General features: G+C 41.5%; 1 protein-coding gene across 7 annotated transcripts in view; it reads left to right on the top strand.

Annotated features, from left to right (window-relative positions):
* LOC122571346 (ETS-like protein pointed) overlaps window positions 1-17,648 on the top strand; it is a 142,172-nt gene that overhangs the window by 82,455 nt on the left and 42,069 nt on the right. The window contains exon 1 of one of the 7 annotated variants that reach the window (XM_043734974.1): window positions 15-2,287. The exons of the other annotated variants lie outside the window; for them this stretch is intronic. Within the exon in view, the coding sequence (XP_043590909.1) occupies window positions 2,182-2,287 (106 nt within the window). The 5' untranslated portion in view covers window positions 15-2,181. Of the gene's footprint in view, window positions 1-14; window positions 2,288-17,648 lie in introns of those variants that run through there. 7 annotated transcript variants of the gene reach the window in all.

Here is a 17,648-nt window from a genome sequence, read left to right as displayed (position 1 = left end):
GAGTTTGCCGCGTCGCGTCGACGGGAGAGTATTCATTCATAAAACTAAGCGAGGAGTGAGGCTAAGCCAGCGTGCACCGGGATTGGTGGGGACCCGACACCGGGAGAGACCGTCTCTCCTCTCTCTTTTTCTCTTCTTCGCGCGCTCGTTCTCTCTATCGGCCGATCGTCTCTTCTTTGTCTCTACCGATCGTGTGTTTCCTCGGTATATCGTTACCTTGGCGTTTTGCTCGGGAATCCTCGTGTTTGCTTTTCTTTGTCGCTTGTGACCCGTTTCTTCGGACAAATTCGTTTTTCTCAGTAAGTTTTCCGATTTGCGTCATTCGTTTTAATACGCGCCGCTTTCAAAGTCTTGCAAATTTCCAGAAAACCCGTATCGCACGATCTGCTGCTGTCTTTATAGACGCAACGGGAGCGATCGTATCCAATTTGCTATACATATATCCATTTTCTCTGTCCTTTTCCCCTCTCGAAGTCATATTTGGCTCGGTACACGCAGACCCGCAACGATCTCCGTTATCTCGTCAGACAGCCAACGAGCGAATCTACGCGATTCAACGGGCCGAAGGACAAGGAATAACCCACGGTGCCTGTCCACCTCCGCCGTCGGCTCCGCCGCCACGTCCCCCACGGCCCGTTGCCTCGAATAAACTCTCTCGATCCCCTCTCTGCCCTCACGACCGTGTCTCTTCGCCTCTTCTGTTCTTCCCTCCACCATACATGATCCTATCCTCCTCCCTTTCCTCCTTCTCCTCATTCTCCTCCACCTCTTCTTCCATGTCCTCTTCGTCCAGCTGGCTCGCTCGCTCGAACTTCTTCCTCTACCTCCTCTCTCTTCTACGCTACCTCTTCTTCTTCTGGGTTCCTGCCCTGCGTCTCTCTCTCCTTGCGTACGCACTTACCTGCGGAACGCGGTCGTACGTGCTCGACGGTGGCGCTTCGGCCTGACGAACCAACGAACCGCTCTTCCACCACCAAGATCGCGCCCGATCTTCCATCTAGATCATCCGAAAAATATCTTCACTCTCGAGGGACTCTCGTATTATATCCGATCACAGTGGTGTTCTTCTATGTTACCATACGTATATCGTCGTTTGTCGTTTCGTTCGTTTGTGTGTCTTCGTCGAGTTCCACGTGTGTGCGCACGATCGGCAAAGCGCCAGTGAGAGAGCGGATCGAAACGAGCTACGGCCCGATTCCAAGGATCGAAAAATCGTGGCACGGCTCGCGAGGACGTCGCGAACTGGAAGCTCTCCTCGCGTATTTTCGGAGCCAGGTCCCCGCGATCGAGCCTCCTCTGCTTCCGCTCCGGTGTCCCCCCTCTTCTTTCACCAGTCATGGTTGCGCAAGCAGGTATTCGGAAATAGCCCGGTGGGTCGCGGTTATGAATTGATAGCAAACACATGCTGGACACTACGCGCGGACCGGCTTGCAAGACGCGAGGAGTCGCCTCGTGTGTTTCTCTTCGTCGTTCCTGCCAGTCGTAGCCGAGTTCGACCAGTTTCTTCGCCGAGCTGCTCACCTGCCGTCTTTACAGAGAGACCTGCCATGGCTCGCGGTCTCGTGCTTCTCGAAACCGTGCCTTTGCTTATCGACAATGTTCGATAACGTCTAAAGTTGACAGCAAGTCGAAGATTTTCTGATCGTGAAGACTTTCTCTCGACTCTGCTCCGTCACACAGTACCAGACGATACTCGAGAACGATCATTTTTAAACGTTGATCGTTGTTTGGAAATTCGATGAAAGTTTTCATTCGCGAACCAGCATTTCGAAATAGTGTGTAGAATAGTGTAAGAGAAGTTCTTAACGGCAAGCTCCGCTTCTGTCACACCACCGATGCTCCATTGACAGCTCGCGTCATCGACCACTCGAACCGTCGACACCTTGAGGATCTAGCATGGGCTAAAAGAGTACTTTCGATTCCGCCATCGACTCCCCTTTCGCAATTATTGTTCGCGATGCCGTGACCGATCGAAGTTCGATCGTTCGATCGACGAGCAGCGAACGTTTGTCTCGATGGAACCGGCGATCGTACCGCGACCGAGACGAGTTCAGTTCAACCCCCTACTTGTTGTGTTACTTTCCATCCAAGTGATGTAATAGAGGCGCGTTCGTGCGCGATACACGCCACAGGGAAATACGAAAGACGCAAAGTGAATGACAGTGATCCGGGAATTCGTGTATGTACAGTGAGCACGCGAGGACAGCACTCATGTACGTTGACTACGGCGGCGACGCTTATGCCGGAATGGGAATCAAGGCCATGAAGTCCTTCGCCAGGCCCAGAGGTATGGAACCGAGCAAACGCGACCGTCCACGTCCTTCTTTCAGCGTGCAACTTTTCGCGTTTATGGCTTCTTTTCCATTCCTGCGGTTATGAAAGATATTTTTTTACTTTTTTTGCTACCATTACGTACCGAGGTGGTACTATTTTTTTGCGATGCCGAGTATTTCTTCTTTTTTCACGATTTTTGGAACGTAGTGTACTATGTTTTACTTTGGGGATTCTGTCACTTTTATGTATATATTATCTTTCCTTTTTTCTCTTTCTATTTTGGTTAATGTAGCACATGCGATGATATTATTGATGTATTATGTATCTTTGTAACGCAATATTACATTTCCGATATTTCTTTTTATTCTGTCAACGCAATGCCACGCTTTGTTCATCTAGTTTCGTTGACGAAATGTTATAAACTGTTGTTTGGCAAATTATTATAATAATTATGGGAAGAAAACCTAGTTAGTTTTTCTTATTTTCTACGTATATTTTATCTACAATTTAAAAGCGAAGAACGCAATTCGTTTCATTCGCCGATTAACGGTAAAGTCGGTTGAATTAATATCGTTAATGAGATTTTCGAAATTTTACAAATTTGACAAATTATCGCGCGACAGTATCTAGGTGTCGATAAACCTCAATGTCTATAGATTATCTTTAAACTGCATACGTAGAAACAAAAATGGACTTTGCTACTTTCAATGTACGTATTTATCTAGGATTTAAAAACAATGAATTCAAGAATCACGCGATTACCAAATTTATGAATGAAGAAACTCGAATCAAGACGCAGTCGATTCACAGTAAAGCTCCGTGGCACGCTTCTCCCCGTTGGAAGTTAACCCTGACAGTCAGACCAGTCGTCTCGTAATCATTCAGACTCGCGACGGATTAACGTGACGAATAGTTAGGCGCGCGAACGTGACTTAGGCTCGGACAGATTGTAACAGATGTGGAGACCGTAGCAGTGCAACCTGCATCCCGGTCGCATATGCACTTCCTGCAGTTGGAGGGACTCTCTTTCGTGGGGAAGGGAGTCTTGTTCCAGAAGTGGCCGACCCTTGACCCTGACACGCTTCCTCTTGCTCTGCGAGCACGGGCCATTTCTCTTTTGCAACTAGATATTAGGGAAATAGCGGCTTCCAATTAACAAGATTTCTTTACGTTTCGTCGGAGAAACTCGATCCAAAATTTAATCTCGGGCACGAAGTCGAGTATCTCTGGCAGCGGATGAATTTTTAAATTTTGCTATCAGAATGTTTAATTAAACATGTAATTTAGTGTTTTACTGTTTGATTAGAAACTGACTCGTTGAGTTTGCATCGTACACGTTCATTAATCTCTTCGCAGATAGATTTATTGAGATCGGGAAAAGATAATTGTCTTTTATTTTTCACTTACGTCTATCTGAAAAGATTTTGATTAACGCGAAACAAGATAGGTACGTAATTGGAATTTTAATGCCAATGTTTAAGGCATTGCGTTTTATATCTTTTGCAGTGCTTCTTGGACCAAACGTTATCCAGCGTTAGCATCCAGCGACGTAATATATTGGCACTTCTCAACAGCTTGAAAAGTACAATTCTGATCCTAAATCGATAATATCGATCTGCCATATAAATCACCTCTTTAACACTAACCTTACCAGGCCCGGACAAATGACCGGTTTCAATATTTAATTTAAAACTACGCGTTCGTCGTTACTTCTTTTATTCGTCCAACTTTATGCAAATTCTTCTATCAAGAAAAATCATGGAATTGATTAGTCAGATAACAGAAGAATTTACATAAAGTTAGAAGAACGTAGGAAGTAACAAGGAATGTACAATTTTTAACTAAATATCGAAACCGGTCTTTGTGACCGGGCCTGGTAAGGTTAACGTCAATCTTATGTCTCTGAAAGAATTATCGACAAAAACGATGTAACCGAGATCGAATTATAATACTTTTTACGTTGCATTTAAGCGCAATAGCGATGCGTACACGGTTATCTTCTACTCGAAACATGTACTCGATGTACATCTACTGAAACGCGCGGCTTAATGATAAATCTCACGGGTGGATTACACCCGTTGTACACGCGTGCTCGTTCGCGAACGCAAGTCGAGGTTGCTTCGCCTCTAAGTAGGGGATATCTCGAGCGAAGAAGCTATCCGGCGATGCTGCTGCTTCCTGGCAACCGGTTCCAGCGAATGGCTTGATCCGTTTTGTTCATGTAGATATCACCGAGAACCGAAGACGGATTCGAGTGGATCTCGCTCCTCCTTTCCATCGACTCGCCTTTGAAGTTGTACCGAGTCACACGAGTCACGTATTTTTATCTATTCGTATCTTCGTTTATAGCAGATCGAGTTCGGGCTTTTCTACGTTTCCAAACGAAGTGAAATCGAATCTCGCGTCTAATCTCTCATCTATTTACTTCATTTTCGTATGGGTCTTAGTTTCCTGAAAGGATTTGGACAGATATCGTTGAGATATGAACAGAATTCATCATTAATTAGTTTTGTTTCATTAACATTTTCGATCCGTGATGATTTCAAAGCTACGATGGATATCCTTACGAATAAATATTTCCATGTGCAGAGGCATAACGATTTGCAATAATTATGAACAATTTGAAACTTGACACCAGATGCTCAAAGAAATAGAAAATAATCAACTTCTTAACTGATCTTGACGAACGCATCTGTAAATTATATTTTCGAATCGGTCGCTGGAAAAGGGAATTTCCTATTATCTCAAATACAGAGAAACGCGTAGCTACATTTCTCTGAAAATGTACGTTTCTTTTTCTTTTTAAATATCGCAAATGGTTCAATATATATAAATATATTCGTCAATTCGTAAGTGATTTTATCCCTATTTGTCCTCTCAGCGATAAAACAATCGTTGAGTCGTTAATAAAAATTCGTTGCTCCACCTAACAACATTACAGTCAGTTGTTCGTTTAACAGTACACGAAACATTTTGCGCTAATTGCGGTTTCGGTCGAGGCAATTTGCGTCGTGGCGAACGATCCGATTGGTCGTGATCTCGTTTCGATCACGAACGCGTGCGATCGGTCGCGGATAACGAGAACTGTGGCAAAAAAGAAGGGAGAAAGAAACGGGGCCTGTACGTACGTATCGTTGTTTTATCGTGATTCACGGAGTGCAACCGGCGGAGAGGGACTTTGAAAAATATTCCGCGTGTAATTTCCCTGCGGTAGATTACAGCCAGTCGAGACGAAAACCGGCGGCGACCTCGTGAATTAATAACGCCGCGAAATGAGAAAGTAATGGTCCGTTTCGATACCAATTGCCGTGATACCAATGCACATTTCGATCGATCATTTCGAGAAACTGGTAGCCCTTGTTTAACCCTCTCACATTCTTTCGAATCGTTTTCGACTCGACGCTGCTTTTCGCAGCAAGAGAATGATCGTCGTAAATTTTTAGTATTCGCTTACAAAGAAATAAAGTAAAATTGTAGGAAGAACGTGTCGCATAGACGTTTAACGATATAATTTTTGGACGTTTTAGACACTTGTTACGACGAAAGATAAAATGGAAGTATGAAAATTCTAAACGTACAATAACGCTGGCTAGAATTTATTTTGATACGAGTACTCGTATGGTTTTGAGTTTGACGAAACTAGAAACTATCAGAAGGAAGGAGGAAAAGAGTTGGACAGAATCTGGAATAAAAACGAGTGACGGGAGATTTTCGCCACGAGCGACATACCTGCGTATGAAATCATAGAACAATATATCATTCGTCGAGCAGCTTTCTATTAATAATCTCCGTTCGACTGCGTCAAAGTCGGTCAATAAAATCGATCGTTCGAACCAATTCTGGATCGATCGATCCGTCGTTCTATTGCTTATCGATCCTGTCCAAATTTAGATCTCCATTGCAAACTATACAAACTACCCAACTACATACGCGGCAAGAAAACAAAAACATGCATTAAGAATAATAATTTATATCGAGATAAATAAAATTACTGCTTTATAATAGAAAAAATGATTATTTATTTGGATGTAGGAATTTTCTACGAGAAATGTATAATACACGAGATATGTTCCATGGTCGTGCACCAATAAATTCGTACCTGGCCTGTTCGCCTATCGATACGTTCGAACGATGATTTCTCACGGTACACATGCATATAATTAAGTTCGTAATGCTGGTCATTCTGTGGCTCTTATCTCGAGCACGGCGTCCCTTTGTGGCTGCTAATTGGCGAACCGTTTAATATTCGATAGCCTGGCGAGTTTTCTCGTGGAAAAGCCACGGTAACGAAGCTCTTAGAGCGAACGCAGCGAAACGATAAACGATTCAGCGTAATCGGCCGTTTTATCTGCCAGTGGGCTCGAAGAGAGTAGCCAACCGGCTAATCAACATGGCTACGATAATTGGTCCATACGTCGCAACGCGTCGTGGACGCAAGTACCGGAGTTTTAGGAGTCTGTGTTTCAGCTTCGTTCACACACGAACGCATACTCGTGGTTGGAATTTGTCGCCCGATGACGTATCGGAGCGTCTCAGGAAGTTGGCATGGTGTGCATGCACGTTATCACGGGACGCACGCCGCCAGGACACGATATCTCGGTGAAACACGCGGTTTCTTGATAATCGCCGCGGTTAACAATGCCGCTGCCACTTGTTGCCCGTACTTTCCTCCCTCTGCTGATCTTTTTACATAGTTAACTTCGTGGAATTCGACGAATTGAATAACGATGGCTCGCGAGGATCGGTATTAGGGCGATTTTCACGCATAGAAATAGGCCGTGGAATCTCGTTTTAAGGATATTAAAAGGCCGCTCTACGCGCTGAAATATGTTGCGATGCGTGCATCGACAGTTAGGCTTCATAAAATTTGCATCAGTTTCAGTTTACCTGCGCATTAGCGATTCTTTTCAGTTCATGGTGCGATACCAACGTTGAAACACGCGTTTCAGAATGTCCGATCATTTCCCAACTGCAGTTCTATTATCGTTAATAGGAGGTATGTTGATTGTAAAAAGATAAAAAGTTAAAGGCTAGAAAGAAACGAGCGAGACGTTGGCTAATCGAGAGAAACAGATCTTCCAATTCTGCGTTATCAATGATATCGAGAATGGACGAACCGAGTCGTGTACGGATGATTCTGTTTTTCAACGCGTATTGGGCAAAGTTCGCTTAAGAATCGGGAAGCAAAGTACAATCGCGAGAGACGCGAACATCTTTAGCCATTTATTTTAAAACGAAAAAGCTTTGCTAGATACAAGTCAGGAGCCTCCTCGATGATTCCTTTCGATAGAAAATTTCTTTCCTATAAAATTATAAAAAATTCTAAGGCATTAAACGTAAATCACAAGATATTTCAACGTGTGAAGCCTCCTTTACATATACCAACATCGAATAGAGTTTTAAATAGAATAACACCTACAGCTTTATTTAAATTAATTTGAATGAATTTTGCAGCTTGATAATTATACAGATGCCGAAGATTTTCATGAAAATTTTACTACACCGAAAGAATATCCTTGGAACATCAGAACATCCAAATGTGCGAACTCTATTAATTTCTTCGCTGAATTTATAGATCTACAGATTTTCCCACAGATTCATCCCACAGCTAGACGTATCGAGATGCTGTCCCACAGTCGTTATCCTGACTCGCAAATCACAGTGTTTCCCGCATTTCCGCCAGTAGTTGCGTCCATTTAACTGATTTAACTGGCACGACACCGATCATTAGCGACATTAATAACACGCCATAAGGATTCGTACTTTCGCCGATTAGACGTTAATTATTGAGCGTAACACGCTCGTTGTCCGTTCTTATCGTGCCGAGACACGCGGTTTCGCGATAATCAACAATGTCGCCAGAGTGCTCGTTAACATGGTCGTCATTATCGAGCCGCGATTCGGACCAAGGGCTGCCCCTTCGTGCCGAGCTGCTTTTTTTTATCTCTCGCGTTACCCACAGGATTATATCGTGGTCCTGGCTTTCGGTTCGTTCCGACGCAGACCACCGTACAATCTCTCTTAAACGAGATAACACGTGGCTACGGTTTCACAAAGATGGCAAACTTCCATGGAGAGGTTTGTAAAATTCAATTGGAGGATAATTTCGCTCGTATTGTGATAAAACTCGCTCGCAGAATCGAAACAATTACAGATCAATGGAAAACAGGATGTTACAAGAGGCAGAGAAGTGCGATGGTGCTGTAAACCTTAGAGTTTTCGCAATTTGCCGTAGAATTTACCATTGTTCGTATCGTTTCCTGGAATTATGGAAACGAATCGTTCGATTTTAGAGAAATTGCACGCTGATATTGTGTCTAGCATTCTACTTACCGTACAGTGTCTCTTAAATGGAAGAACACGTGGTGTTACAAAAGTTTGCAAAGCGAAGAAGCCGATAGAATTGAATCAAGATCGAAATGTTACGAATGAATGGAAAATGAGATGTTGGAAATGGTAGAGGATCGCTATGGTGTTATAAACGTTATATCTTTTGCAATTTATAATCGTGCAATTACCATCGTCCGGCAATACATAAAATTATGGAAGTAAATAAATTTGCTTTTAGAGAAGTGGAACGCTAATCATACAACTAGGATTGTAATAAGCGTACAATCTTTCTTGAAACCAGATAGTACGTGGTTACACTTTTACAAAGATGGCAATCTTCCGTGATAAAGTTTGCAGAATTGAATTAAATGGACTGTTTTCTCCGTTGCAAATAGTAAAGAAATCTAGTGTAATATTATAAACGCTATGTCTTTCGTAATTTATCTTAACATTCATCGTTATTCGCAGCAACTGCTGGCGATAACTGGAATTATGAAAATGAATCATATGCTTTTACAGAAGTTGAACGCTAATCATATACCTGGCAGAGAACGAAATCGAGAAAATACGATATTTCAAAACAAACACGCTTGAAATATCCGTACGAATAAATTTGTTTAATCTCTATCATCTGAAGGATTTAAAAAATGAAATAGTACGATCCGTGAAGAATTACATATACAATACTATGATTCTCTTCTGGTTCCACGACAAATTCCCAAGACGGCAATTTACAAACTCGTTTGAAAGAATCCTTCGTTGAATCTCCTTCGTTTCCCAAACCTGACGATCGTTCCTCTTGATGGTTAACCATACGAGAGGCGTGGCTGAAAAGACTATCAACAAAATGACGACGTACCAAGCGCAAACAAACCGTCGTCGTCGAGATAGATAAGTTTTATCTGGCTACCGGATAGCCCTGGTCAGCCCTTTCGGGGAAACCGCAAACTATACAACTTGTGTCGTATTATTCTTAACGACACAGGATGTGTACAGGGAAATTACGGAATCTTACCACAATCTCTGCAACCACGGACCTTTATTCTCCTCGTTTAATTCTCCTCGTCTAAAATCCTTCTAACTTGATACAACGAACACGCTGATTCTAAGTGGCGGAGTTGCAATCTATTTGAAGCAAAACATCAATTACACAGAAATACAGTTGAACAACAATATCGAAACAATTTTTTTACTGACTTTTCGTCAACGAGAAATATGTATTTTCCATGGAGCATTCGCACCGTGGGCGTTAATAAAGTTAGAAGGTGCATGTGATCATAAACATACAACGAAGAAGGTTCTTTTATCACGTTGATCAAATAAATGTTTACTAATAAACGTAATTGTTCCAAAATTTTTACCTCTGTTAGAGTAGACATAAAATTGATGTAATCCTTATGTTGTCATTAGCGTGTCATTGCTGTGTGCTGTGCCATAATCGCCGAAGGTCATGCTAAACTTTTCCTTCTCGTTGTCACGATCCGATGCGATGTGAAGCGCATAATACCGGTTAAAATACGAAGCATTATACCTTTTTACGCGTTAAATTACAACGGGATTTCGAAAGGAAGATGAGTAATTTTCTATGTTTTTTTCACCAACGGTGACAAATTGTTCTTTAAAAAAATACAATGCGACATTTCTACCGCTGAAATCCTTCTCTATCTAAGAACAATGTCTAATAATATCGGGCACACGTTCATGCTATTTTTATAACGAATAGCGTGGAACGTTCTCCGCACCTCTAGAGATTTGCGGCTGTTCTGTGGGGAGGAAAATACATATGTATTTCGTTCTAGTGTATTTTTACCACAGCAACCCTCGTTCGTCTCGAATTCACGTTCTTTCCAGTGGTAAGTGGAATAATTAGGGTGAGTTCCCCTATTGGACGCGTTTCACGTTTCCACGAGGCCGCCGAGCAACAGGTGTACGAGGGTCACGTGCACGCTAAATAGACGCTGGAACGGTGCACCGTGTGTCTCATTAATTAGCGCGATCGACAGTTTGCAACTTGATTAACCGTGGCCTGCTTCTTTGTCTCGAATAATTCGCTAGATAACGAAGCGTAGGTAGCTGAGAAAATTAAGCAAAGTAATTGAGTAATATATCAAGTATAACGAAACTGGATTTTTCTAAAAATATAAAGCGGTATTTCCATGGTAAACAATTTTAATTCTCTTAGGGTTAAATCGTTTTAGGCTTTAGACAAGAGAACAATTTTTCTCTTGTCAATTGTTAATTCTTCGACGACGCAGAACATTTATTGACCAGTTTTCCTACGTGAAATAATTGCGTTACGACGAGCAAATACGAGAAAATACAACGTTCCGATAATATATCTACGAATCATTCTATTTCGTCAGAGTAAAAGCGTTCTATCGATAAAACGTTCTTCTGGTATTTTTCGCGGACTGAAATTTAAGAGCAATTTTGTCGAGAACTAATAGGTATATTTATCGCGTACTTAATTAATAATTTATGGTGGTATGTACGCTGCATCGAGAGTTATGAAAGGGCTAAGGTGTCGTTATTCGTAAGTTTTACATTTGCCAATCGTCTGACTCAATTTTATCTGGAGAAAATGATCCTGTCCAACTTTCCAAACGCAAAGAAATCGCAGTTACGACACCTGTGCCGTTTTTAATGTCTTAATTAACGGATAGAGGGAAGTGTCAATTAGAAGCACGAACGATCGGTGCAGCGTTCAGCGCGAAAACTGATAGATAAAAAAAAAAAAGAAAGAAAAAAGGAAGAGCGAATATAAAAACGAATTACAGTCGTTTTCTTGCGTGCAGAGCACGACTAAGCGTTTTCTTCCAGTGATTGCTACCTTTGTTTGCTTTGTTCGCGTGACCTGACATCTTAATCGTCACGAATTTCCCATCGGATTAAATCAAGACGTTTTTCTGGGTAGTATTAATACATCAGTCATTGATACATATTAATACATAATGTTAATGAGGCGAAGTCGATGGAACAAGAAACGAGAATAGAACAGCGACGATTCGAAGAGTCGCAATTAAGTCTCGTTCATACCAGTCAAGATGAATCGAGGCAAGTTAGGCATTTTTCACGCCGTTTCAACTCGTATATCGTGGATCGTGTCGCTGATAAGCATTTTCGTCCTCGTCGGAATGTTGCACTTCTCGCTAGGTGCCTTCGATATACTTGCGATGCAAGGCCAGTCGTCGAGCAAGCTCTTTATCAATTAATTCTGCCTATATTACTCATCGATTCTATGTATATTACTTATTATTAATTCTCTATATTTATCTATCTACAGCTTCAATTTGATTTCGAATCGCTTGATGGATGCAACTTGATTTGTATGTGCACGAATTTGAATTCATACAACACGTTTGCCAACGTATACCTTCTATATTTACTTGACTTGAAATATCTTCAAGTTTCTATCTCTCGCTTCATTAATCAAATCACTTGACGTCGAGTCAGTTTGCATTCAAACAACTTGACCAGTCCGAGCGAGACTTGAAACGACACAAAGAGGAAGAAAAAGAAAAAGAACGAAAGTTTACAAAATTGTTCGAGTCGTACACGTATGCGTGTAACGTGGCAACGAAATAAGAGAGTGGAAGATTTTGGAACCGAGCTGCACACACAGGCTAGTAGTTTGTTCAGGACAGCTGCCGCAGTTGTTTGGCTGCTGAGTATATTCCAGAGTCGCCGTGGAAAGAGGGATAAGCCAGAAGACGTTGCCAGCACGTGCCCCGTGTCCGTTAAAACTCATCTACAAACTTACTTCGCCGTGTTCCACGTGGTGGAGAAGAAGGGAAAAAAATTACGATCCCATAAGCGAGCGCCGAAGGAACTCGATCGTTTTTTAATTCTCCAGCTTGGAAGAAGAGAGAGAGAGAGAGAAAGAGAGAGAGAGAGAGAGAATATGGTCCAGGCGTTGCACGCGTTTCCGGGAAAATTTGACGTCAACCAGACGTTGGTTCGCTCAATTCTCTTTCTCTGTCAATTACGTGAAACGCTTTTATCTGCCCGCGATACGTTTCACCGAGTGCTTCCTAGTTTGTTCGGTACTGAGAAATTATTTTGTAATATATATTGGAATGCAACGTGGGTTCTTTTCAATTTTTAAGCTCTCGACTTTTTCACTCTGAGACATTCAGACGCTAGTTTGTCTTTGACAGAGATTAATTTAATCGAAAAATTCGAGAAACTTTTTTGCAAGATTTTATTCTTTGCTATCATCGCAGTTAATGTATAATAGAACGCGACGACACGATGAAATTAATTTCTTCAAAACGATCCGCTCGTAGCATCTCTCGGATTTCCTTCACGTTGAAACAACGTAGACTCGTAGCTGGCGTTACGTCTGCCCGTAAAACTGTAAAAAGCTACGTAGGCTGCTCAGAATTTCACCAACTTTTTAAGCTCAAGTCTCTGTACAGGACTAACTATGCCTCTGGTAGTAGTATCAATCGTATCTGCAAACACGCCAATTCGCTCGCCCGCTTCTTTTACAAATTTCTAATTATCTGTTCATTTATATTAATCTTTGGCTGTACCAAAGGCCGTTATCTTTGTAATAAATAAAAATAAGCAACCAAATAAATGAAATTAATATACGTGTAATGATAAATTTGACGTAGGTGCGTACATATTTGGCAAAGTTTGTTAGAAACTTCTGTACATTTACATTGCGTCATTCCTAAATTATGAGCTAGACAAAGAAGGTTGTTTCAAACGACGTTCTTTTAAATAGGGCCTGATTGTTATTTCTACATTATTCATTTAACATTATTCAAATGAGGAATTACTTAAAATACTCTGCCTGGTGTTTACATATCGTAATGTGATCACTTTGCATAAGATACGAATTACCGGGACCAGTCGTTAAACTATTCAAAAAATATCGAATATTATTCTGTAAGGTATTTATCTTCTAGGAATTTGAAACGATTCTCTAAAAATGTTTCCGTCGATAAAATCCGAACGATCGAGCCGACCACGATGACGAAGTACAGTCGCTTTGCAATTAAAAGCAGTACGTTTCGCCGTGACAAAAGATTCTTCGGCTTCGTGCACGATTACCAGGGAAAATGCAGATCACCAGAGAATACCAAGTGACCGAGGGCGATTATTAAATTTGTCTTCGAAGCGAAAGAGTGCACGGAACCGGAGCAGACCGAGAGTGAACTTTCTATCGTTGATAATTAACGAATGGTGAACGTTTCAGAAGGAACCTTTCGTCGGTGAAAAATTCTGCGCTACTCTCTTTTATCGTCCATTGGAATTTATTCTGCCGTTGAGTTGTGAATAATCTGGTCTGTTTCAAAAGTTTCAGTGTTACTCATAGATTGAAACGACGACTAAAATTTATATTGTCATACGACGAACTATAAACCGAGCCTTTTTTTAGTAGAAAAATGGGTGAAACGTGAGTGATTGAATTTAAAGTTTTTACGACACTGAACGGTTGTCAATGCGACGATTAAAAATTGTATTGAAATTATGATATAACAAACTAGAAACGGAGTATTTCTCTCTAAAATATTCCCAAAACTCAAAACAAGACAACACGTTCATGCATATTTGAAGACCTAATTCCTGCATTCTACACGGGCAGCCTTTAATCGTTCTTAATTCCATGGTAGAAAATTCAGAAGGGAAACTAAAAGGGGCAATAAATTGGTTTTAACGTCTGAAACCAGCGGGACCAAAAATCCAAGTCGTCCAAGGAACTGTTTCGAACAGAAGAAGTGTGTCGCTTCAAGTCAATTAAAGCTTATCGTACCGAAAGAATTATTTTTCTGTCGACTGTACGATATCGGTTAGGCCCGGGGTTGAGCTCTGGCCGCAAATAACACGAGCTATGCAAATTTATGTTGAACGAGTCGGGTCAAGTGTCAGCCGGGTCGCAGGTCATTAGCCATTTGCATTTCCATTCGATTAAGCAATGCCCATCGCGGATAACTTGGCTTCGATATCGGTCTGGATATCGAATTTTGTTCCGTGACAAGGGAAAAAAAGCACATAGAAACGAAATAACCATTCTTGCACCTGCGCCTTTCCCATCCTTAAATTTGCGAATTATTTTTTAGAAGTAGCTGTTTGAATTGCTAATATTCTTCGAATATAACGCCTGCTAATATAGCGGCAAAGTATAAAATAATATATACGAGGGAGTAATACAAATCTTACAATTACTATGTACAATATGAGCCAGAGGTCAACGTAATGTATACATATATGCAATAAAAATCCTATATCGCGCAAATAGGTTTATCCTATTCACTTTTTGGGATCATACACGGCATAATTGTAAATGTCTCAACTGTCGTTGGACAGCAGTTAGTCACGAACATTGGCTGGAAAGTAAAAGCAATTAGACAGCTATAAAAGTATTCTCCAGAGGCTCTATGGTTCCTAATGGTGCAAGAAGTTAACGCGAGGAATGCGGAGGTAGACAGAGCTCCGTCTAGACAAAGTTACCACGTAAGTAGCGCGTTATACCGCGTAAGAAATAATGCTACTTAACTTCAACTCATTCGCGTACTCGATTTAATTTTTTGTTTTTTATCGAGCAACGAACCAGCTAGTATTCCCCTTAAGCGTTCGTACGTTTAAAACAACCGCGATAATAAATCCTCGATTTCATTAAAAAAAAAACCCTACCATGAGAGTCGATGCTTCGATGGCAAAGCAATTATTCGAAGATTAATCGGTCTGTCCGAGGCAGCACATCTCAATAGGCTATCGTTTGAGAACGTAAGAGTGTCCCAACAGCGATCGATAATCGCGATCGCCGCAGATAGGCAGATGCATCCTCGATCTATAGGCCTGTTTCGATCACCAGCTCACCAGCTAACAGCCATTACATCAGATACGATTAGTCGCACGAAAGGAAACGTAATGTCCACATGTTCCACTTGTAACGTAATTACGGCCCGCGGCTCTCCTGCGTACGGGGTGCTACTTGTATAGGTTCGAAAGGTTTCGTATGAGAAAGTGGCAGATACCAAACGCAGCCTCCTTCGACTAGGATTATCGAAAATGAATTAAATGAATTAAATTGTATTTAATGGCTCTATTCAAGCTACATTTAATAACGATAAAACAAAAGGATTTCATTTGGTCGAGTATCTTGTAGGTATTTTAGGTCTCTAAATTCTTAGAGAATTTACTTTTCGTTCGTGGGAGATTGTACAGATGTTTTATGTAAGTTGATTAGTCTTCAACTAAGGTAGTTTAGATACCTTCGTGTAATTGTAGATGATCGACACGATTACTATGTGTTTTACGTAGTATGTATCGACAGTGGTATTTATCGCGTAGAATATATAGTGTCAGCGTTGTCAAGTTAGCGTCAGTCAATACTGTCAAAATTAAGTACCTTGCAATTGAGTGGTCTGTGTCACGCTATTGTGAACATAGCCCAACGATACGTTTTTGCTGCAAAGAGCAGATATATATTTACGAATTCGTCTACTAATTTCATTTTTATTTCCACTTACATGTAGCGAGTGGATTTCATAAAAAAAGTGAAATTTCAAATGAATTTCAATAAATATATAGCGGTACATGAGCTAAAAGGTAATTCAAATCATGTTGTTGTTTTGCCTCGGAGTGGCAATATCGTTAGAATACACATAATGTAATAATAAATGAACTCCGGGTATAACAATGTCACGAATTCGAATTTTCCGGCTTTCCCCGACCAGTATAAATAAACGGATGCGATCGTAAGGAGTTCAGTATCTATTAATTATCAACGAGTTATCAGCGATTTAATTAGCGATTAACATTGTCTTTAGCGAATATGTTAGTACGAGCGATTATTGTCTGTATTAATTTATTTATCATTTTAAATATACTTGACGGTTTTCAACAGCGAGTTATTTCGTTATTCGAACAAACCAACCATCCTCTACAGAGACTAAACGATCCTCTACAAATAAAAACCCCTGGACACAACGAACCTCCGAATTTTCTCATAAAAAGATTCCCCCATTCCATATTTCCCATCCAAGTAAAAGCCAAAGTTCGAGTCTTTCTCCCTAAAAGCTGCACACAGATCCAGAAAATGTCTAATCCCTCAAACTGAAGCAGACGTTAACCGAAATTCGCCATTGTTTCACTTCAGGAACGCAGCAGCGAACGCTGTTTTCATCTTCGTTTCATCGGCGTATGAAACCAAATTGCAACAGCGTAAACTCGGCTCTCGGAACACATCAAACTGAGGCAAATTTTTAGAAAGGCGACCTCTCTGTTTAAACATTCTCACGGCGAATACGCGATTCGCGTGAAGCAAATATTCGATGGAGAAGATTGTAGAAGGTTCGAATTCGACCTAAAATTCTTCGATCACGGAGGTCTTCGATTCGCTTGGTACTGACAGGAGATAAATCTGCGAGGCCTCAGGATCGACTCCATCGCGATCCACGGAATCCGAGGGGGCATCGGGCATTTACTGGCAGAGCTCGTCGTGCTCGATCATACACGGCATTCGCAACGAGCCAGCCACAGGCGTCGTTCCTGCAAATGTGGTCCGATTGATATTCCAACCACGGGGCAAGCGTTGCGCCGTGGCACGTGGGTTTTCAATTCGACTTCTCCGGCAGCCGTGCCGGCGTTCTCCGTTCTCTCGATCCTTACAACCGGACAATCCTTCTCCTCCTGACGATTACACGTTCCACGACGCGTACGTTCCCTCGTCACGATGAATAATTCCGTATCGTGGCTGATACACTTTGCACCCGTGCCATCGCTCCCTCTGTTGGATGTGGTGTTTCGCGACAAGTCAGTGCCGATTTTTCAACGAATTCGTTTAGGATTATTTATAGAAGAGGATTTTGAAAATTCTTTACAGCCAAGATTTTGTTTGCTTCTTAAAGGAGGAGAACGTAATTCGTCGCAATTTCGGAGCTAATAGTCGTATCGCTTGGAAGTCGAGCTGATCGACCACGTTTTCTGGAAATTTCTTAATTTTCATATCGGAACGTACGATCGTAAATAGCGTATCGCTGTACACGTGATACGAATGACGGTCAGATATTGATTGGTAACAGAATCGT

The sequence above is a fragment of the Bombus pyrosoma genome, linkage group LG10 (assembly GCF_014825855.1).
Source record: "Bombus pyrosoma isolate SC7728 linkage group LG10, ASM1482585v1, whole genome shotgun sequence".
In the NCBI taxonomy this organism is placed as follows: Eukaryota; Metazoa; Arthropoda; class Insecta; order Hymenoptera; family Apidae; genus Bombus; species Bombus pyrosoma.
Note: the sequence above shows the minus strand (reverse complement) of the source record. Positions and strands in the feature narration are given on the sequence as shown.